Source organism: Aotus nancymaae, unplaced genomic scaffold, assembly GCF_030222135.1.
Source record: "Aotus nancymaae isolate 86718 unplaced genomic scaffold, 86718_ANA_hifiasm-v0.15.2.pri h1tg000059l, whole genome shotgun sequence".
NCBI classification, from domain to species: Eukaryota; Metazoa; Chordata; class Mammalia; order Primates; family Aotidae; genus Aotus; species Aotus nancymaae.
Window position 1 is genome coordinate 5057493 of NW_026988473.1, and position 22019 is coordinate 5079511.

General features: G+C 48.0%; 1 protein-coding gene across 11 annotated transcripts in view; it reads left to right on the plus strand.

The window, feature by feature from the left end:
- The window catches only part of SF1 (splicing factor 1), a 24714-nt gene extending 2941 nt beyond the window's left edge, over positions 1–21773 (plus strand). The window contains exons 1-14 of one of the 11 annotated variants that reach the window (XM_064364769.1): positions 7485–8055; positions 9429–9557; positions 12535–12610; positions 15631–15783; positions 15984–16073; positions 16422–16605; positions 16693–16808; positions 16904–17011; positions 18101–18281; positions 18543–18816; positions 19123–19182; positions 19295–19474; positions 20224–20428; positions 20860–21773. In XM_064364769.1, coding sequence (XP_064220839.1) covers positions 7638–8055; positions 9429–9557; positions 12535–12610; positions 15631–15783; positions 15984–16073; positions 16422–16605; positions 16693–16808; positions 16904–17011; positions 18101–18281; positions 18543–18816; positions 19123–19182; positions 19295–19474; positions 20224–20428; positions 20860–20989 — 2304 coding nt within the window. In that variant the 5' untranslated portion in view covers positions 7485–7637 and the 3' untranslated portion in view covers positions 20990–21773. Of the gene's footprint in view, positions 1–7484; positions 8056–9428; positions 9558–12534; positions 12611–15630; positions 15784–15983; positions 16074–16421; positions 16606–16692; positions 16809–16903; positions 17012–18100; positions 18282–18542; positions 18821–19122; positions 19183–19294; positions 19475–20223 lie in introns of those variants that run through there. The other 10 variants (XM_064364766.1, XM_064364767.1, XM_012463049.2 and 7 more) reach the window with 10 other exon arrangements.
- The last annotated feature ends 246 nt before the right edge of the window (positions 21774–22019 follow it).

Consider the following 22019-nt stretch of genomic DNA (forward strand, 5'->3'; position numbering starts at 1 on the left):
TCGAATTCCTGGTCTCAGGTGATCTGCCTGCCTTGGCCTCCAAAAGTGTTGTGATTACAGGTTTGAGCCACTGTGGCCAGCCTTTTTGTTTTTTGTTTTTTTTTTTTGAGATGGGGTCTCACTCTGTCACCCAGGCTGGAGTGCAGGGGCACCACCTCTACTCATTGCCACCTCTGCCACTGGGGCTCAAGCCATCCTCCCACCTCAGTCCTCATGAGTAGCTGAGACTACAGGCTCACACCACCATAGCCGGCTAATTTTTTTATTTTTCATAGAGACAGGGTTCTCCCCATGTTGCCCAGGCTGGTCTTGAATTCCTGGCCTTGAGTTATCCTTTCCACCTCAGCCTTCCAAATAGCTGGGATTACAGATGTGAGTCACCTCAATGAATTTTTTTTTTTTTTTTTTTTTTTTTTTGAGACAGGGTCTTCCTTTGTCGCCCAGGCTTCAGTGCAGTGGTATGATCACAGCTCATTGCAGCCTCAAACTCTTTGGGGTCAAGTGATTCACCCACTTCAGCCTCCCAAGTAGCTAAAACTACAGGCACACAATATCACGCCCAGCTGATTATTATTATTTTTTGTTTCTGTAGGGACAAAGTCCCCCTATGTTGCCCAGGCTGGTCTTGAACTCCTGGCCTCAAGTGATCCTCCTGCTTTGCCTTCTCAAAGTGCTGAGATTACAGGTGTCAGCCACTGTACCTGGTCCTTGGTACATTTCTTAATGCCTATAAAGTTACATAATGCTGCACAAATGGGATCATGTAATACATTTTTAAAATGTATGAAGCATATTGTTTTAAATGTTGGATTTTTAGGCTGGGTGTGGCAGCTCATGCCTGTAATCTCAGCACTTTGGGAGGCTGAGGTGGGCTAATCACTTGAGGTCAGGAGTTTGAGACCAGCCTGGCCAACATGGTGAAATCCCATCTCTACTAAAAATACAAAAATTAGCTGGGCATAGTGGCGGGCGCCTGTAATCCCAGCTGCTCGGGAGGCTGAGGCATGAGAATCACTTGAACCTGGGAGGTGGAGGTTGCAGTGAGCCAAGATTACACGATTGTACTCCAGCCTGGGCAACAGAGTAAGACTCTGTCTCAAAAAGAAAAGAAAACATTTTATATAATCACCTGCCTTGTTTTGGGGCAGATTCCCAGGACTAGGATGTTGGATTGAAAGGTTGAAAGATATTATGTTGTCCTGGTGCGGTGGCTAATGCCTGTAATCCCAGCACTTTGGGAGGCCCAGGTGGGCGGATCACCTGAGCTCAGGAGTTCAAGACCAGCTTGACCAAGATGGAGAAACCCTGTCTCTACTAAAAATACAAAACTAGCCAGGTGTGGTGATGCATACCTGTAATCCCAGCTACTCAGGAGGCTGAGGCAGGAGAATTGCTTGAACCCAGGAGGCGGAGGTTGTGGTAAGCTGAGATCGTGCCATTGCACTCCAGCCTGGGCAACAAGAGCAAAACTGCATCTCAAAAAGAAAAATGGGTTTTTTTTTTTTTTTTTTTTGAGACAGAGTCTCACTTTGTCCCCCAAGCACAGCTCACTTCTGCCTCTACTTCCTGGGCTCAAGGGATCCTCTCACCTCAGCTTCCCAAGTAGCTGTTAGTACAGGTGCATAGTTTTTAGTTTTTGAAAGGGGGAACAATTTTAATAGACAATAGAATGCTTTCCAAAAGATTAGTAGGTGTTAGGACACTTACGTTCTGTTTTCATTTATTTGAGATTCCTCATTATCACCTTAAATAAATTAGTCGCAGGGATTCTGTTATAGTCACACAAACTCAGCAAGCCTAAGGTGGTGCTGCTGTAACAGAATCCCTCAGACTGGGTAATTTATTTATTTGAGACAGGGTCTTGCTCTGTTGCCCAGGCTGGATTGCAGTGGTGTGATCATAGCTCATTGCAGCCTCAATCTCCTGGGCTCTAGTAGTCCTCCTGCTTCAGCCTCTCGTGTAGCTGGGACTACAGACCATGCCCTACTTTTTTTTTTTTTTTTTTTTGAGATGGAGTGTCCCTCTTGTTGCCCAGGCTGGAATGCAATGGGGTGATCTCAGCTTACAGCCACCTCCGTCTCCCAGGTTCAAGCGATTCTCGTTCTCCTGCCTCAGCCTCCCAAGTAGCTGGGATTACAGGCATGCATCACCACACCCAGCTAATTTTGTATTTTTAGGTTTCTACTCTCCGTGTTGGTCAGGTTGGTCTCGAACCATGGACCACAGGTGATCCACCTGCCTCAGCCTCCTAAAGTGCTGGGATTACAGGTGTGAGCCATCATGCTCAGCATTTTTTTTTTTTTTTTTTTTAAGTAGAGGTGAGATCTTGCTTTATTGCCCACCCAGGCTCATCACAAACTCCTGAGCTCAAGAGATCCTCCCATCTCAGTCTCTCAAAGTGCTGTGATTATAGGAATGAACCCCCTGCACCTGGTCTGGGTAATTTATAGAGATTTCTGGCTGGGCGAGGTGGCTCACGCCTGTAATCCCAGCACTTTGAGAGGCTGAGGAGGGTGGATCACCTGAAGTCAGGAGTTTGAGACCAGCCTGGCCAACATAATGAAACCCCATCATTATTAAAAATACAAAAAATTAGCTGGGCATGGTGGTGGCGCCTATAATCCCAGCTACTTGGGAGGCTGAGGCAAGGAGAATTGCTTGAATCCAGGAGGAAGAGGTTGCAGTGAGCCAAGATTGCACTACTGCACTCCAGTCTGGGCAACAAGAGCAAGACTCCATCTAAAAAAAACAACAACAAAAAAAAGTGAGAATAGAGATTTCTTACAGTTCTATAGGCCAGGAGGTAGAGGGGCCCACACATGGCAAAGGCCTTCTTGCTGTGCCATCTCATTGCAGAAGGTGGAAGGGCAAAACAGCACAAAAGAAGTCAGGGAAAGAGGGCTGAACTAATCCTTTTATTGGGAGCCCACTACCACTAATCCCATTAATCCATTCATGAGGGCAGCCCTCAGGACTTCATCACTCTTTGAAGGTCCCACTTCTCAACTCTTACACTGGAGATTAAGTTTCTAACACGAGCTTTGGGGGACATGTTCAAACCTGTCTATATAATCAAAAGGATCAGAATCTAATTCTAATAGTTTATTCAAGCACAAAACATAAGGGTGGGCTACCTGGAAACACCAACTCCAAATGAATGGAGTCAGTGTTCTGAAATAGAGAAGTTAAGATTTCATTTACACAGGCAAAGGCAGAGGAGTTTTGGGAGGATTACATTTTTTTAAATTATTTTTAATTTTTATTCTTTTTGAGATGGGGGTCTCGCTATGTTGCCCAGGCTGGAGTGCAGTGGCTATTCACAAGCACGATCCCACTACTGATCAGCATGGGAGTTTTGACCTGCTCTGTTTCCGACCTGGGCCGGTTCACCCCACCTTAGGCAACCTGGTGGTCTCCTGCTCTCAGGAGGTCACCATATTGATGTCGAACTTAGTGTGGACACCTGATCAGCATAGCACACTACAGCCCAGAACTCCTGGGCTTGAGCGATTCTCCAGCCTCAGCCTCCTGAGTAGCTGGGACTACAGGCACTCACCATCGCGCCAGGCAGGATTACATTTTTTATACACTTTCCGTGCATAGTTATAATAATTTGGTTGTAGGCTGGGCGCAGCGGGCCCATGCCTGTAATCTTTGGGAGGCCAAAGTGGGCAGATCACCTGAGGTCAGGAGTTCAAGACTAGCCTGGCCAACATGGTGCGGCTGAGGCAGGAGAATCGCTTGAACCTGGGAGGCAGAGGTTGCAGTGACCTGAGATTGTGCCATTGCACTCCAGCCTGGGCGACAGAGTGAGACTCTGTCTCAAAAAAAAAAATAATAATAATTTGGTTACATGCAGTGTTTCTTTTTGGGAGGCATACATTTAACATTTTTTTTTTTAAAGGTAGGGTTTCACCATGATGGCCAGGCTGGTCTTGAACTCTTGACCTCAGGTGATCCACCCACCTCAGTCTCCCAAAGTGCTAGGATTACAGGCGTGAGCCACTGCGCCTGGCACATTTAACATTTTTTATAGAGGGTGTGATAGTCATGGGCTTGCTGTCATCTGGTCTAAGTAAAGCAGGACAACAAAAGGGAAGTTAATCTATAACAAGGCTCATTAAGAAGGCAGCAGGTTTTTGTCCCTGTGTTTAATTCTCTCTAGTAATTGTACAGAACGAGAAAAATAAGCCAGCTAATCTATTATCTGAGAAACAAATTGTAGGCATATGTGGCTGAGATCACAGTCACATCTCTCTCCAGGTTTAAAGTGTTCTGGGGGTTCCAACATATTTTACATTTATTTTAACAAACCATAGCAGAGGGGTTGTGTACCCTTTCATGTTTTTTGGCTATTTGGATGTGCTCTTCTAAGACATGCCTATTTATATTTTTTGCTCATTTTCTGTTGTTTTTGCCTTTTTTGGTTTTTTTTTTTGGAGACAGAGTCTTACTCTGTCGCCCAGGCTGGAGTACAATGGTGCAATTTGGGCTCACTGCAACCTCCGCCTCCCGGGTTCAAGCCATTCTCCTGCTTCAGTCTCCAAAGTAGCTGGGATTCCCGGCATGTGCCACCAGGCCCTGCTAATTTCTGTATTTTTAGTAGAGATGAGGTTTCTTCATGTTGGTCAGGCTGGTCGCAAACTCCTGACCTCAGATGATCCGCTTGCCTCAGCCTCCCAAAGTGCTGGGATTACAGGCATGAACCACCATGCCTGGCTGTAATTAGTTTTTAACATTTCTTTGTATTTTACAGGTATTGGCTCCTTTTTTTTTTCTTTTATTACCTGGTAAAAGGTATTGGCTCTTTATCATGTATGGCAAATATTTTTTCTTCATCTATCATTGTCTCTTGACTTTTATCACAGTGTTAATTTTTGGGGTAATCAAGTTCAAGTATATCTTTTTATATTTGGGGTTCCTGTCTTTGCAGTCTCTCAAACCCTAGATTACTCTCATAATCTCCTAAATTGCATTCTAAATGTGGTGTTGTTTAGATTTAAGACTACATCAGCAGGGCGTGGTGGCTCACACCTGTAATCTCAGCACTTTGGAAGGCTGAGGTGAGTGGATCATGAGATCAGGAGTTTGAGACCAGCCTGACCAAAATGAAGAAACCCGACTTCTATTAAAAATACAAAAATTAGCCAGGCATGGTGACACACGTTTGTAATCCCAGCTATTCAGGAGGTGGAGGCAGGAGAATTGCTTGAACCCGGGAGGGAGAGGTTGCGGTGAGCCGAGATTATGCCACTGAACTTCAGCCTGGGTGACAGAGCGAGACTCCTCAAAAAAAAAAAAAAGACTTTACACCATTTATCAACTAAATCATCTTTTCCTGATTGAAATAAAATACCACCTTTGTGGTATTTATGGATTCTGTTGCACTACTTTCTTGCCAACAATATCATACTGTTTTATTATTGTGGTTTTTTTTTGTTTTTTATTGAGACGGAGTCTTGCTCTGTTGCCCAAGCTGGAGTGCAGTAGGGCGATCTCGGTTCACTGCACCTCCACCTCCCAGGTTCAAGCAATTCTGCTTTCTCAATCTCCCGAGTAGCTAGTGTAAGGTTTGTTCTTGCCGAGTTTAAAAGGAAGAAACTGAGGCCAACACAAGAAGATCCAACATGAAGGAATTTATTCAGGCTCCCGGGCGAGGTTCTACAGTCCGACAGGAGGGGCGGGAGAAGTCGCGTGGACGCCTCTCAGACGTGGGGTTTTATAGGGAGTGAAGGAGCTCGATTGGTTGTGGGAGAGCAGGACTACTATTGGGTAAGGTTACAAGCCTTTGTTTGCATACAGGACTCGGCTGCTATTGGCTAGAAAGACTCGGCTGCTATTGGCTAGAATCACAAGACCCCGCTTGCATACTTGGTTCTTTAAGGGAAAGCCAAGCTGTGTGAGAAGGGGAGAAGGGGAGAAGGGAACATGTCCGAGCATGTATGAGCTTTCGGAAAAAAGGGGGGGGCTGTGTGTCCGAGCTCCCGGCGGGGCAACCAGCCTTACAGCTAGGATGACAGGCACCTACCACCACGCCTGGCTAATTTTTGTATTTTTAGTAAAGATGGGGTTTCATCATGTTGGCCAGGCCGATCTCGAACTCCTGACGTCATGTGATCCACCCACCCTAGCTTCCCAAAGTGCTGGTATTACAGGTGTGAGCCACCGTGCTAGCCTATTGTGTTTCACATATACTAATACTAGGTTTATCAGGATAGGCAAGCTCCTGCTCAGTTTCGTTTACAAGTTTTCCCACTATTGTAGTAGTTATTGTTTTATTTGATTTTAAGATCATTTAAATCCTCTGAACTCCGCTGGGATTCCAATAGAAGTGTATATTTGTAATTTTTGAATTGACTACCTTATGTTGTCCTTTTTACTTGCAAACTACACAATGTGATCTTTCATCTAAGATTGTATGTCATTGCATCAGTTAAAATACTGTTTCGAATCCTTCAGCAAGTCTTCTCTATTCATAGCTTTTTGGGTCACTTTTAATTTTTTTCAGAAAAAAACAGGAAGTCTTTTTTTTGAGACGGAGTCTCGCTCTATGGCTAGGCTGGAGTGCACTGGAGCAATCCCGGCTCACTGCAACTTCCGTTTTCCGGTTTCAAGCTATTCTCCTGCCTCAGCCTCGAGTAGTTGGGACTACAGGCATGCACCACCACACCCGGCTAATTTTTTGTATTTTTAGTAGAGATAGGGTGTCACTACGTTGGCCAGGATGGTCTCGATCTCTTGACCTCGTGATCCGCCAGCCTCGGCCTCCCAAAGTGCTGGGATAACAGGCGTGACCCAATGCGCCCGGCCAAGAAGTCTTTTTACCAGCAGCATCAAGAAAGCTCGTTTTCCGGCGAGCGCCAGCCCCTCCCTTGCTCCCGTCCAAGGTTCCGCGTTACTATGGGAACAAATATTGACGTCACTTAGAGCTTCCGTACTGGACCTAAGGGTCTGTGGTAAAGAGAGAGAAGCTAGGCGAGTTTGCCCCATCTACGCATGCGCACTCCCAGCTCTAGTCTTCCCTCCGCCATAAATCTCGTTCCGGCTGGGCCTTTTCCGCCGCGACTTCTCGCTTTATCCCGGGGAAACTGCCCCCTGGGGGAGGGGAGTAGAAAAAGGCTGGAACCAGCGACAGCCAATCCCGCGACATTACGACACACGCGAAATTGATTGACTCCACAACCGCAGCCAATGAGAGGCCTCGTCGCCGATCCGTCACAGAGTTCGCCCCACCCCATCCCCGCCTTTCTCGACTCGGAGCTCAGTTCGCGCAGTAACAAATGAAGTGCGCGCTGCGACACCTCCCAGCCCACCGGACTCCGCCGCCATTTCCTCACCAGGCCTAACGGTTCGGCCAATCCCAGCGCGCATCCAGAAGGACAGAGGCTCCGCCAATCGGAGGCCGCCGATTTCGACCCTTCGCCTCGGCCCGGCCCAATCCAGGCCCCGGCCCGCCCCCGCTGCGCCCTCTCTCCTCCCTCTTTGTGCGTCTCGCGCCGCCGCCACCGCCCGCCGCGTGAGAGGACGGGCTCCGCGCGCTACGGCAGCGCAGTCGGGTCCCCTCCCCCCGGGAGGCTTGCGAAAGAGAAGCCGTCGCCGAGGAAAAGCAGCCGCCGGTGCCGGTCCCCGGGGGCGCCATGGCGACCGGAGCGAACGCCACGCCGCTGGGTAAGCTGGGCCCCCCCGGGCTCCCTTCGCTTCCCGGGCCCAAAGGGGGCTTCGAGCCCGGGCCTCCGCCTGCACCCGGGCCTGGGGCGGGGCTGCTGGCTCCCGGGCCGCCGCCGCCCCCGCCCGTGGGCTCGATGGGGGCCCTGACCGCGGCCTTCCCTTTCGCGGCGCTGCCGCCGCCGCCGCCTCCGCCGCCGCCGCCGCCCCCTCCTCCGCCTCCCCAGCAGCCGCCGCCGCCTCCTCCACCACCATCCCCCGGCGCCTCGTTTCCGCCGCCGCAGCCGCCCCCTCCGCCGCCGCTCTACCAGCGCGTGTCGCCGCCGCAGCCGCCGCCATCCCAGCCGCCGCGTAAGGACCAGCAGCCGGGCCCGGCCGGCGGCGGAGGAGGTGAGTCGGGCCGAGAGAGCGCGAGAGGCGTCGCGCGGACGGGCCCGGCCGCCTAAGGGGCGCGCGGCGGCGGCGACGGCGGCTGCACGCGGCAGGGGCGCGCGCGCGCGCACGGGAGGCCCGGGCGGAGGCGCCCCAGGGCGCGCGCGGCCTGGTTCAAGGGCCTCGGTTGCGCATGCGCGCTACTGGGGGAGGGCGGGGAGGGCAGGGAGGGCGGGCGGCGCGCTGTGCGCAGACGCAATAAGGTGGCAGGGCTGTGCGGCCCTACTTTGAAAGCTGGGGGCCCCATGTTGTCCTCCAGTCCGCTGGTGTGGGAAGAGGGATGGCGGGTGTTCTGCGCAGGACACGGTGCTGGGTGCGAATGCCAGGAGGGCGTGAAAGCCCCACCTGATGACGTGCAGCGGCTCACTTGTGCTCTTGAGGAACCAGAATGGGAAAGTTACCAAAAGTAACTCCTCTATTTGTACAGCAAGGCAGGGTTTTCTCTCCGGAGAGGTTGGAAGGCTGCAGGTGATGGTTGGGTCTGATCTTTCTTGGGGTCTGATCTCTTTTGGGGAGAGAACTCTAGGTTTTTTAAATCTCCTGTCAGTATCCTTAGGTCTCAGTCTGACTGGCACCCGTCACATTGTTTTAAAAAAGCATTTCCCTCTGATCTTGTACCCTTTGGGTAATAGGACTCTTTTGGCAAATGTAGGGAGTTTCTGCCTATGTATGGGGGAAGGAGGACTTGGCTGCTATTGTATAGGTTGTTGTTTGTTGAATTTTTGATAGATTCTTTTAAGAGTTCAGACCCTGAGTGTCCAACTGGCCAGGAAAATTGAATGCTGATTTTGGCTAAACTTATGAAGACAAAGGTGATCTTGTTGAAGAATTGGGCTTTTCCCACTTAGTAGTATGTAACTGGGTTTAGCTGTGGTCCGGCCTCTTGAAAGATGAGGAGGAGAGTGGAGGTGGGAGGAGCCCCCAGTCTCCTCAGGACTGCTTTACAAACCTATGATTCTTCAGTGTATTTGTGTCTTCCCTGGGGCTTTCAGAGCACTCAGGGGTAATGTAATATATATCTAACGCTCTCTACAGCCCTGTGCATTAAGATTACCATGTTTATATATTTGACAGTTTTCTAGATAAAAATTAAGAATGTGAAATGTTAACTTGCCTGACCCAGGACCAGGTACCCTTGTAGTGGCCTTAAGTTTTAAATCTCTGACCTCTCAGGTTTGTTTTCTGTTTTTTTTTGTTTTGCTATTTAAATTTTAGGTTAAGCTTTCAGTTTCACAATCTGCTGAGTTTCTGTGTAGTACCTTAAACATACTTAACTGTTTGTTGATACTCTGTTGGTATTTACACCTGATGAACTTTGTCTCTGCCTTTAGACTTCCCAAGTAAGAAGCGGAAGAGGAGCCGCTGGAACCAAGACACAATGGAACAAAAGACGGTGATTCCGGGAATGCCTACAGTTATTCCCCCTGGACTTACTCGAGAACAAGAAAGAGCTTATATAGGTAAATATACGTTCTGCATCCAAATACACTTTGAGATGTTATGATTTATTCTGCATTTCTTGAAAGTTTGCAATTGTAGTTATCTTTTTTTGAGATAAGGTATTTTCACGACTTTGGTATATTCTGTCAGTTTTTGCCCAGTGAGTTCTGCATTTGCAGCTCCTTGTTTTGGTCTGTTCGTAACTGCAGTGTTCTCCAGGAGTGTCAGGAAGGTAGGGACTCACTTAGGAGTAAGAATAGTCCCCATTCCAGCAGCCCACCCTTTTCAGCTGCTGTTCATTGCCACTTGATGAGGTGAGTGTCATCTGCCTCTCTGGACAGGCCCCAGTGGAGAACACCGCAGGTATTGTAAACCACGTACTTTTCACAGCATGGCCTTTCACCATAATTTCATATTCCTCCCCTAAAATGTGGTCTTTTACTTTTTATAGGTACTTTCTGAAAGGAAAAAAAATACAAAAATGGTTCTGAAAGTGTGTTTACAATTCACCCCTTTTTATTTTCTTGAATTTAAGAATTTAACCTTCCCTTTAACATCTTTTCTGGTTTGGTCTATGGAGAGCTGTCTTAAAATGAAGGCTCTTTTATTTACTCTTAAAGAACTCTGCTGGAAAAGTTATATTACTGTGTGGATATGAAATGGAATGCTAGGATAAAAGGTTTTCTATGCTGGGAAGTTTTGAGAATTAAGAATGACTATCCACAGTGGAATTGAAATTAACCTCAAAATTACTTTAAAAAAAATTTTTTTAATGCAAGTTTTACTTTTATATACCTGTACAGCTGTCTCAAAAAAGTTCACTTGATAAAAACATTTTCTACTAACCAAATAAACATCCCCTTTGGAGGAAATTTGGGTAAAGACCTCCTAAGCCTACGAGGCTGTAGCCTTCACAACCAGAAAGCTTTAAGGCCAGCATGTTATTACTCCTGAGGGTCTTAATTTCCTGTTTTTTAGACTGCTGAGAATTTTGAGGCGTTGGAATTGTCTGTCTTCTTTCATGGTACTACTAATACTTGTTCTTTCCCTACTGTTTCTGTCTACTCCCACCCATTCCCTTGTGTCTCATTTTAGACCAGTCTGGGTCTTTACAACCTTGTGAAATGTCCCTAGTGGAGTGATATCCCAAGAACACAAGCATACTTAGAAAATGGGAAGAGCATTAATTCTTTACAACTCCGTTTCTCTTTTCTGTGGAGGGCTAGTTAATTTGCTGAGCCCTAAGGGCTATTTAGAGCTATAGTCAAAATAGATAGAATCAAAACAGAGGTGTAGGTCTCCACAGAAGAGAATGACCCTTTTTATTTAGATAAGGCCCCACATCTCCATAGTTCAGTTAAGAAGACGCCCCCCCCCAAGTGAAGGTGACTTTCACCGGGAGTTTGTTTAGCTTAATACTCAACTGCAAAGTCAGAGCTTTTCAGGCTTGGGGAGCCATGTGTCTTACTAATCTTCTGTCTCCTGCAGTACATACTGCTTTGTCCAGAATGCCCTCAATATCTTTCTTTTTTTCTTTCTTTTTTTTTTTGAGACACAGTCCCGCTCTTTCACTGGGCTGGAGTGTAGTAGCGTGATCTCCACTGCAACCTCCACCTCCAGGTTCAAGTGATTCTCCTGCCTCAGCCTCCCGAGTAGAGGGGACTACAGGCGCATGCCACTGTGCCCAGCTAATTTTTTTGTATTTTTAGTAGTGATGGGTTTTCACCATGTTGGCCAGGATGGTCTCCATCTCCTGACCTCGTGATTTGCCCACCTCGGCCTCCCAAAATGCTGGGATTATAGGCATGAGCCACCGAGCCCAGCCAGTATCTTTTGATAATAACGAGTTTTCATTTCTTCAGGGTTTCAGTGTATGGGTGTGGTGTAGCCCTGTGGATGTATTTAAAGTTGGATATCTTTGGTTAGGGATGCATTAATTCTATCTTGGAGCCAGCTCAATTTTAACTCAACCTAGTAACACTTGCCCTTATTAGAGATGTTCTGCTCAAAATTCTCAGATGCTGCAAAGGTAAGGAACAGGTGGTTATTCTGCACGTTGAAGAAAGCTGCTCTGGCTCTGCAGTTCCCATTATCTTGGAAAATCAGCCGTGTAACATTTTCCTGGAGTCACTGGCAACTTTTGTGAAACCCTCATCTCTCTTTTTCATGCACAGCCTCATTGGTCAAGGCCCGAGGGCCATATACATTGTCATTGATCCACACATTCCATCTTCTACACACTTGCTTCCCATATGAAAACAAGCAAGCCTGAAAACAAATTCTTAGCACTTTATGGTTACTGGTTTAATTCAGATATGTGGTTTGTCATTTAATATTTGAATAAATAAAATAATTGAATAAAAGCTGCAGGTATTGGGAGACCCTTACCTAGTACAGGTCTGGTTGTACAGAAAGAGTATGTACAAATTTCTATAAGGTGTTGAGTTTTGTTATTAAATGTCTTATTTGAGGAATTTTAAGTGTGGTATTGATGAAAATGATCTTTGCTCAGTTGGTATTTTTCCTTGTCCCATGTTAATTGGGTCTCATTTTGGGCTATGTTTAATATTTAATGAAGAAAACCTCAATTCTTGCCCTCAAGTAATTTGATGGGAATCGGGTATTGGTGACATAACATGGTTTTTGGTCCTGGGTACCAATTGTAAGCAAGCCTTGGTGGGGAGGAAGAGGTGAAACACCTCCTATAATAATTGCTTTGATGTTAGCCTTAGTGAACAGTCTTTATTGCTAACCCCTCTTCCAACAAACTGTTTGCTTCCTTAAGTGATAACCATTTTGAAGTGAAAAAAACCTATAGATGTAAAAGGACTCCTGCCGATAGGTGGTTTGGGGTTTTTGCTTCAATGTGTTCACTGATCAATCGTCCCTTTCAAAGTCTCCGAGTTCTTCATGCTTGTTGTTGAGATTTGAGATGTTTTTTGGTAACATTGTCTTTTTTCCATCCTTTTTTTTCTTTCCTAACCTGGTTTCTTCCAGTGCAACTGCAGATAGAAGACCTGACTCGTAAACTGCGCACAGGAGACCTGGGCATCCCCCCTAACCCTGAGGACAGGTTGGGAAACAGTTTTAACCAGCTGACAGTAACGCTTTTACCTTTTTCTCAATACGTTTTACTGGTGGCAACATGTTGTGTCAGTTCAATAAAATCCTAGTAAGACGACTGTACTCTGACCATTTTGGGGATTAAGGTTTAATTAGAAATATGTATGGTCAGTCAACAGTTAGAAAATTGGAATAAAACTTAAATGTTGGGAGAATAAAAAGTTCCAGGAAAATGGACAACTGGTTTCCAATTGGTAAGCATGTAGATCTTAACCTGATTTACCCACCCTTAGGGACAGTGAGGTGGCCCGTTAACCTGCCTTTTCGGTACCTGCTTTGGGTGAAAGCCCAGGGCATAGAGTTTTTCTCACAGGTACACGGTGCAGGGACTAAGAATATTTTTGAGCATCACTGAACTTGAGCAACCCAGAAACTCTGGTCAGCTCATTGCTACAGTCTTCCTGCTCATGGTTTTGAGGTGGCTTCAAAATCAGATGAGATTTCTAACCAACTTCCTTCACTGCCAGTTAACTTTCAGCCTTGGCCATTGCCTTGGGGGTGTTGGGAGGGGCCAGAATATTCTCACCTATTTTGGGAAGGCAAGCTACCAACCCTAAATTACTTTTTTTTTTTCCTTAAAGGGAGCGTGGGCCTCAAACAGCTGTGGTCATGTCATTTCAGTTTGCTGTTTCTCTCACCTCAGAAAAATAATTTGTATGGGGGAGATGAACTTTTTAAACTGGAATTTTATTAGCTGATTGAACAGCTAAAATTGGTCATTTAATTAGAAGGGCAGTAAGTCTCCCTCTCAATTTTCTCTTAGTGCATACGGCATAGTTGAAAAGACTTTGCTTTAAAAAGTAGTGTTTTTGGCTTTTGTTACCCAGTTAATAGCTTATTAAATCAGGAAGATGATGTCATGGCTTTAGAAGTCACTCATGCATCTTTCTTCCGCTCTTTGCCAGGAAACATTAACTTCCTTGTTTCTCCATATTGATTCTTTAACTTGACTTACTAAATTTGCTATATTTTACCTATAGATAGATTTTGGTTGTAGGGTTGTATTGTGTTTCATTTCTTTTTGAAGATTTTTTTTAAAAAATTTACATTGTAGGTCATAGACCACAACTGTTTAGTGCCTTTTTGGCCTTTTTCCCTTTAATAATATGTCTACAGGTTACCAGTCAATTCCTCCAAAGGTTGAATTTTTAACAAACCTTCTTTGCTTCCTGGATAACTGAGATTAGAATTTAGTTGATCTAGCCGATGCCTATTGGAGGTGAAGAAGTCGGGCCAGTCTAACCTCTAGAATACTAGCTTTTGCCTTTCATTTCTGCAATTTGGGATGGGGTTAAACTGTTGTGAGGCCTTCACATGGCCAATTGGGTCCTGGTAAGACTTGTTTTTGTAACTAGCCAAGAATGCTTAATTTGAGACAGCTATGGGGTGGGGATTAGAAATGTCGAGCATGTTAGAAATGAAACCAGAGCAGGCTTTTTCCTCCCTTGTATTCAGTTTTGAAAGAGGCCCTAATGCCTGATTGGTTTTGCTTTTGAGCCCAGGTTGGAGGGAAATGCATGGGTTTTCTTAATTAAGATAACTTCTTAAAAAGGTATTATATCAATTAAGCCAGTTTATTGTTATTTTGATGTTGCTTAACTTGCACAGTAAAATATGTTTAAAACTTTCTTGTAGACTTAAATGTATAAGATGATAGTCTAATGAGCTGGGGTATGTTTGCTTTTGTTCACCATTACTGGATTGTGCTAACACTTTATACAAATGCTAGAAACGGAGGTGTCATTTAGCCGTCATTAGCCATGAACAAACCTGACCTTTTATTCCATCGTGTGTGTAACGTGGTGTGACATGGTTCCCTTTAGGCTGAAGACAGTGGGAGCAGCCGAGTTCAGTCCTTGCTCTCCAACTAGGCAAGGTTCTCTCAACTAAACCAAGGGTATAGGAGTCTTGACTAATTTCAGGATGTTTTTTTAATAACCTGATGCACATGGTCTCTTCCCTTCTTGCAGCTGCTACTAAATTTACATTCAGAATATCAAGCTCTATGGTCCTTTTTGTAATCTTAACTCAAAATTCTAGGAGTGTAACCTCTCTTTTTTATTACCGCAAAATCCAGCTGTGCTAAACTGACCATTTTATCATTATATTTTTTTACTTGTAGCAACAGCATTTTATTCCTTTAAAAAAAAAAGAGAGAAAATCTGCTTTCTGGACTTGTAAACTCTGGTGGAGAATCATAGGTTTTCCCCTTACTGTTTGCAGGTTCAGACCCTAGACAAGTATTTGACCAAATCTGCATTTGCAGCCTCTCACAGAAGCTGCTTTAGCACTTTAACGTTTTTCTCTACTCAGACTCCCCAACCTCGAACAGCCAGAAAACAGGTTGTCTCCTGGGCCTTGGACACAGCCAGCCAGGCCATTGAAGGAAAAGCAAAGACGAAGCCTTGAACCATCTCTCTCCATTGTGGGGGCCAAGTAGCTGCAGTAGCCTTCAGTCCCATTTGCATTGGGTTAAAGAGCTCATCCATACTATGTGTTAGGGGAACAGAAACTCTTCCTTATAGGGCATGAGCTCTCCAAGAGTTAACATTTTGCCTAAACTTGGGGTTTCTGTGGTTTGTAAAGTTGGGATATTGTAACTTTTTTCAAATGGAAGAAAATCCATATTTGTCAAGAAGACTCCAGGGGATGATACTGTCCTTGCCACTTAGAATCCAAAGATTTCCCCCAAAGGATAGACTTTTTTTTCTCTCATCACTTCTAGATGCAAAAATCTTTTTTTTGTTGTTGTTTTTTTCCTTTCTTACACACACCCCAGACCCCTAATATTAAGCCAGCTTCCATCTCCCCATTCCACACGATCTTGAGTAGCACACGTTATGGTCGGTTCCTCCGAACAGTGTTGTATTAGGGTCTGAGAGGCAGAGGGGCTGGGAAAGACTTGTTATAGTCCATGTGGGAATGAAAGAAGTTGGGGCAGAATAGTAAACGGGAGTGTGTTTCCCACAGGTCCCCTTCCCCTGAGCCCATCTACAATAGCGAGGGGAAGCGGCTTAACACCCGAGAGTTCCGCACCCGCAAAAAGCTGGAAGAGGAGCGGCACAACCTCATCACTGAGATGGTTGCACTCAACCCGGATTTTAAGCCACCTGCAGATTACAAGTAAGCCGAGGGGCTAGATCATCTGGGATGAGGACACATGCAGATCATGGGTGATCTGCTGGGATGGGACAATACTGGTACTACTCACTTCTTGCCCCAAATCACCCATAATTAGTACATGGTACCAATAGTTAGTTTTAGAAGAGCTCCTGGCTGTGTCATCCTCCAGAAATGTGCAGTGACAGGCTTTTCTTTCTTAGACCTCCAGCAACACGTGTGAGTGATAAAGTCATGATTCCACAAGATGAGTACCCTGAAATCAACTTTGTGGGGCTGCTCATTGGGCCCAGGTGAGTAACTCTTAATCTGTGGGATACAGAATTCCTTTTTAGAGCCTCTGAGATGTGTCCGTTTTGTGCCTAATTGGGTACGGTTGGCTTACTTTCCCGCTTTTTGGTAGGACATTCATTTTGGCTGAATTATGCCTTTTTGTGAGAAAATGTCTTCTCACTAGGGCGGAAAAGTCAAATCCTCAGGTTTATTGTAGCTGACCGTAATAGAGTTCATTGAGCTCTTGGTCGGAAAATTTGATTCTCTGCACTTGTAGTTTCCTACCAGTGCCAAATTGGCCCAGCCTCTGTTCCCTCTTTGAGTGTGATCTTGTCAGGTATAAGCTCAGTCATTTCTGTCTCTGATAGAGGGAACACCCTAAAGAACATAGAGAAGGAGTGCAATGCCAAGATTATGATCCGGGGGAAAGGATCTGTGAAAGAAGGGAAGGTTGGGCGCAAAGATGGCCAGATGTTGCCGGGAGAAGATGAGCCACTTCATGCCCTGGTCACCGCCAATACAATGGAGAACGTCAAAAAGGCAGTGGAACAGGTGAGTGAGCCCAGAAAGGAAGCCTCTTGCTGAAAACCTAGGTGGAGGCGGCCCCAAGCACTTACCTGTCCACTGTATCTTCACTAGATAAGAAACATCTTGAAGCAGGGTATCGAGACCCCAGAAGACCAGAATGATCTACGGAAGATGCAGCTTCGGGAGTTGGCTCGCTTGAATGGGACCCTTCGGGAAGACGACAACAGGTATGTGATCAGTTTAAAGGACAGAGTGTAGAGACCTGAAGTACTTACGGAAGTAGAGATTGTCCCCTTATGTTGACCTCTTATTCCTTTAATAGGATCTTAAGACCCTGGCAGAGTTCGGAGACCCGCAGCATTACCAACACCACAGTGTGTACCAAGTGTGGCGGGGCTGGCCACATTGCTTCAGACTGCAAATTCCAAAGGTGAGGGGCTGGCTCTTGTGGTTTCCTGGTAGCCCGAGATGTGCAGGACAACTCTCTTAGCACATTAGTTGGTTGTTGTTAATCTTACTGACCAAGAGAAACATCTTTCTGTTAATGTGGTCTGTAATGGTGTGGTTTAAAGCCCAGGATCAGGCTCTATAGATATCCCTATTTGTTTGTCTTGAGCCCAAGAAAACTGGAAGCTTCCATTTTGGGTATAAATGTTTTCACGGGGGCTCAAGAGGAAATTTCCTGCTTTTGCTGTTCAGAATTTGTTCAAGAAGACTTGTTCCTTGGGGTAGAGACAACGGAGATGGTTTCTCCATCTCTGTCGCCTCTGCCTTTTCTCCCTCCCTTTAAAAAAAAAAGGGCCAGGCTCAGTGGCTCACGCCTATAATCCCAGCACTTTGGGAGGCCGAGGCGGGTGGATCACGAGGTCAAGAGATCGAGACCATCCTGGTCAACATGGTGAAAACCCCATCTCTACTAAAAATACAAAAATTAGCCGGGCATGGTGGCGCGTGCCTGTAGTCCCAGCTACTCGGGAGGCTGAGGCAGGAGAATTGATTGAACCCAGGAGGTGGAGGTTGCAGTGAGCCGAGATCATGCCATTGCACTCCAGCCTGGGTAACAAGAGCGAAACGCCTTCTCAAAAAAAAAAAAGAAAAAATTTCTTTCTGACCAGTTGCAAGTCAGCACTGGATACCAGCACCTTTTTACTCTGGCATTTAAATGTGTAAACTTTTGTTCAGGAAGGTCGTTCTGGCAGTTGGGCCAGTCTTACATAGATTTTCTTTCCTCAAACTGGGAATGAAATTTGATGGCATTGAGTTGAGAGAACCTGTGCTTCAGTGATGCTCAGGGTCTCCTGTGCTCTTCGCCCAGGGCCTCTGCTCTGGCTATCTCAGATGCAGAACTGGGCACGAAACTGAAGATCTGATGAGACTGTTGAGAGCCATGCTCAGTAAGGTGTTAGATATGGTGATCTGATGATTGAATCCTTCAACACGTTCTGTATGTTGGTTCCTCAGGGTAAAAGTTTCCCTAATGAGTTTTTCCACTTTCTCTGTGTCCCCCACCCCACTTCAGGCCTGGTGATCCCCAATCAGCTCAGGATAAAGCACGAATGGATAAAGAATATTTGTCCCTCATGGCTGAACTGGGTGAAGCGCCCGTCCCAGCATCTGTGGGCTCCACCTCTGGGCCTGCCACCACACCCCTGGCCAGCGCACCTCGTCCTGCTGCTCCCGCCAACAACCCACCTCCACCGGTGAGCCTGGGGGCTGGTTCTCTTGGTCTGGCTTCCCCATTCTCTTCTGCAGAGACTGGGAGCTATGGCCAAGTGCTTTGGGTAGAGCAGATCGAAGGATGTGGGTGGCAACATTGTTCTTCTGGGATCTCAGGCCAGTTGGGGACTTCTCATTTTGGGAAGACCTTGTTCTTGTGTTCTGGTCCTGTGGCATGACTGGAAGAACAATGTTGCCACCAGGGGGCGCAGGCAGGGACGTTGGCTGGAAATGCTCTCACGTAGTCTCTCATGTCCACCACTCAGAGCCGCCCACCCTGGATGAATTCTGGCCCTTCAGAGAGTCGGCCTTACCATGGCATGCACGGAGGTGGTCCTGGTGGGCCCGGAGGCGGCCCCCACAGCTTCCCACACCCATTACCTAGCCTGACAGGTGGGCATGGTGGACATCCCATGCAGCACAACCCCAATGGACCCCCACCCCCTTGGATGCAGCCACCACCACCTCCGATGAACCAGGGCCCCCACCCACCTGGGCACCATGGCCCTCCTCCAATGGGTAAGTAAGTGTCAGACCAGAAACCTTGGGGCTTTGGGGATAAGCAGGGGGTTACGTCAGGTCACTGAGCTAGAAGCTGCTCTCAAGTGGCTCGGCAGTGTGCCGGGTCTGCCTGACTTGCTCTGGAAGGAGCAAGACTCCATTCTGGTACAGGGAGTGATTCTGTGTCAGCTAGGCACAGACACTGCCTTTTACAGGCATGGTTTTCAGAACTCCTGTAAGGATAGCAACTCAAGTTATCACAGGGGTGGCTTCTCTGGCCAGTTCCAATGTCCTGCTAAGTCCCTGCTCTTTCCTTCCATCAAGATCAGTACCTGGGAAGTACGCCTGTGGGCTCTGGGGTCTATCGCCTGCATCAAGGAAAAGGTAATGGCTGTCTGCTGGCTGTGGGTCTTCACCTAGGCTTGGGCACATGGGGACTCTGGCCCAAATCCCCCTTTTTCCCTGAGGCCTCATCTTTGCCTACACCTACCTGCAGGTATGATGCCGCCGCCGCCTATGGGCATGATGCCGCCGCCGCCGCCGCCTCCCAGTGGGCAGCCCCCGCCCCCTCCCTCTGGTCCTCTTCCCCCATGGCAACAGCAGCAGCAGCAGCCTCCGCCACCCCCTCCGCCCAGCAGCAGTATGGCTTCCAGTACCCCCTTGCCATGGCAGCAAAGTGAGTAGAATATTTTGGGCTTGTGGGGGTGGGTGGGATGGGGTGGGCCTGAGAGGAACTGTAGAGCCTCACACCTCACACAAGCAGGCGGGTGCCTTGGGATGAGCCCCTGAGCTCTGCTGGGGTTGTAAACAGAAAGGGCCTCCTGGTCCAGGGGTTGGAGGGGCGTCTTGGAGAGGAGAGCTGATGTTTGGTGTGGTTGTGTCTGGGGAGAGGTTCGTGGGGGCCTGGAGGGGAGCCTGCTATTGTAGGTAGGGGGCCAGAAGTCCAGTTCCTCGCAGGCTGAGTGAGCGGCTGGCTGGACCGAGCCTGATGCATATGGCCCGAGTGGGATGGTGCATGCTTGCTCTGGAAAGGGCTGTGATTGGGGTGAGAGACTGCAGAGGTGGGACTGGGCAGTGGGGAGAGAGCAGCTGTGGCCTTGAGGTTGAATGTGCCGTTCGGTGGTGGCGGCGGCTGGGCGGAGGGACATCAGAGCTGTTCTTGTGTCTAGTACCTTCCCCTCAGCCCTTCCAGGGGCATCGGTGACAAAGGGCTTACTCTGTTAAGCCCAGAGACCTCGAGGCTGACCCCAGGGTAGTCCTGCCCACCCCTCCACTCCCATCACCAGCCCCGCCCGCCCGCCCCCCACCACCGTACCGCATGCCAAGCAAGGAGCAGGCGCCCCTCGCCCCCATCCCAAGGCAGCAGCCGCAGACAGCCGCGGTGTGCCCCCGCGCGTGTGACCTTGGGCTTCTTTACCACCCCAGATACGACGACTACCACCACGAGCGCTGGCACAGGGTCCATCCCGCCATGGCAACAGCAGCAGGCGGCTGCCGCAGCTTCTCCAGGAGCCCCTCAGATGCAAGGCAACCCCACTATGGTGCCCCTGCCCCCCGGGGTCCAGCCGCCTCTGCCGCCTGGGGCCCCTCCCCCTCCGCCGCCTCCACCGCCTGGTTCCGCCGGCATGATGTATGCCCCGCCCCCTCCTCCTCCGCCTCCCATGGACCCTTCTAACTTTGTCACCATGATGGGCATGGGGGTGGCGGGCATGCCGCCCTTCGGGATGCCTCCAGCTCCCCCACCGCCTCCACCACAGAACTAGACTTGTTTTTTAAGAAAATATATATTATATATAGAGAGAATTGGTCTCGTTTAAACACGCCGAACCTCACCATATGGAGCCAGACATTGGGACGCACGCATGTGATTGTGTGTGCACGCATGTGTGTGTGTGCACGCACAGGGCTGGGCCAAGCGACTGAGGATTCGCTTGGGAACGGGCAGTGGTAGTAGGGGCGCCAGCTTGGGCTCTTCTGGCGCCCCGTAGCATCGAGTGTCTTCTTTGTCTTCTTTCTCTCCTCACCCAACTCCCTTTGCCTCTCCCCAAACCGGGCCGCCAGGATCCCTCCCCGCGGCGGCGATGGCCCGAGCCATGAGAGTGAGGACTTTCCGCGCCCATTGGTGACCCTTCCAGGCAGACAGCCTCAGCAGCGCCCCTGGTGGACAGGATGGTTCGGCAAAGCAGCTTGAGTTATTTTTGTGGACGGAATCGGAACACGCTGGCTCCATATCGTGAAATTTTTATTAATTTTTTTCTTTTTCCTTTGTTACTTCCTTATCTCTTCCTTTCTTCAGACTCCGTCCAAGGAGATGCTCTCCCCGGTCTTCTGCTGCAATTAGATTCTTTTCCCTTCTCTCCAGTTCTTCCCTTACCAAGGAGAGGGGAGCAAATGGTTTTGGGCATGGGCTTCGGCCATTCACGCCAAGCTGGTTGTGGGATTCTTTGGTTCTAAGTTTTTCAAGGTGCCATAGCCACCCCCAAAGATGTTGGTTTAAAGTGTGGGGCTTTTAAATCTCTGCCACCCTTGTCAAGGGAGTCTTGTACAGTGGCCGAGGGCAGGTTCATCTCCAGGTTCCGGGTTTCCCATCCGTCCTGGCGTTCCTGCCAGCCTGAGCTCCCTCGGGCTCTCCTGCCAGCCTTGAGTTCTTCCCATGCTCCTTGACTACCTGAGCTGTCTCGGATTCCATTTGGTCCTCTCCTTCCTGGAAGGCTTCCTTTTATGTTTTGTTTTAATCCCAAACGTCTGAATGTTTTGCAACGTTTAGGAGTTTGAGCCCCCTGTTCATTCTCCTTCCTTTTTCCTCCCGCTTCCCTCTCCATGGAGTGATTATGTTGACAATAATGTATACTGCGTGTTCTCTTCACTGGTTTATCTACAGAAATTTCTCTGGGCTTTTTTTTTCGGTGTTAGATTCAACACTGCGTTAAAGCGGGGATGTTCCATTGAATAAAAGAGCAGTGTGGTTTTCTGGGTCTGCTTCTTTATTTTCTTTTTTAATGCCGCTCCCCCCACCCCCTGCTGCTTTTTCTTTTCATATAAACCTCCTCTACCAGCAGCAGCACCAAAGTTGCCTTAACTTTTGTTCAGCACCTCGTCCGGGGGCGAGACTGTGGGTTGTTAAATTAGGGAGGCCCACCACCTGCCTCCTGTGTGTGGCTTTGGTGGTGGCAGCTGAGTGTGTGGGTGGCTCCATAGTCTCCCTTTGGTGACTAGTTAAC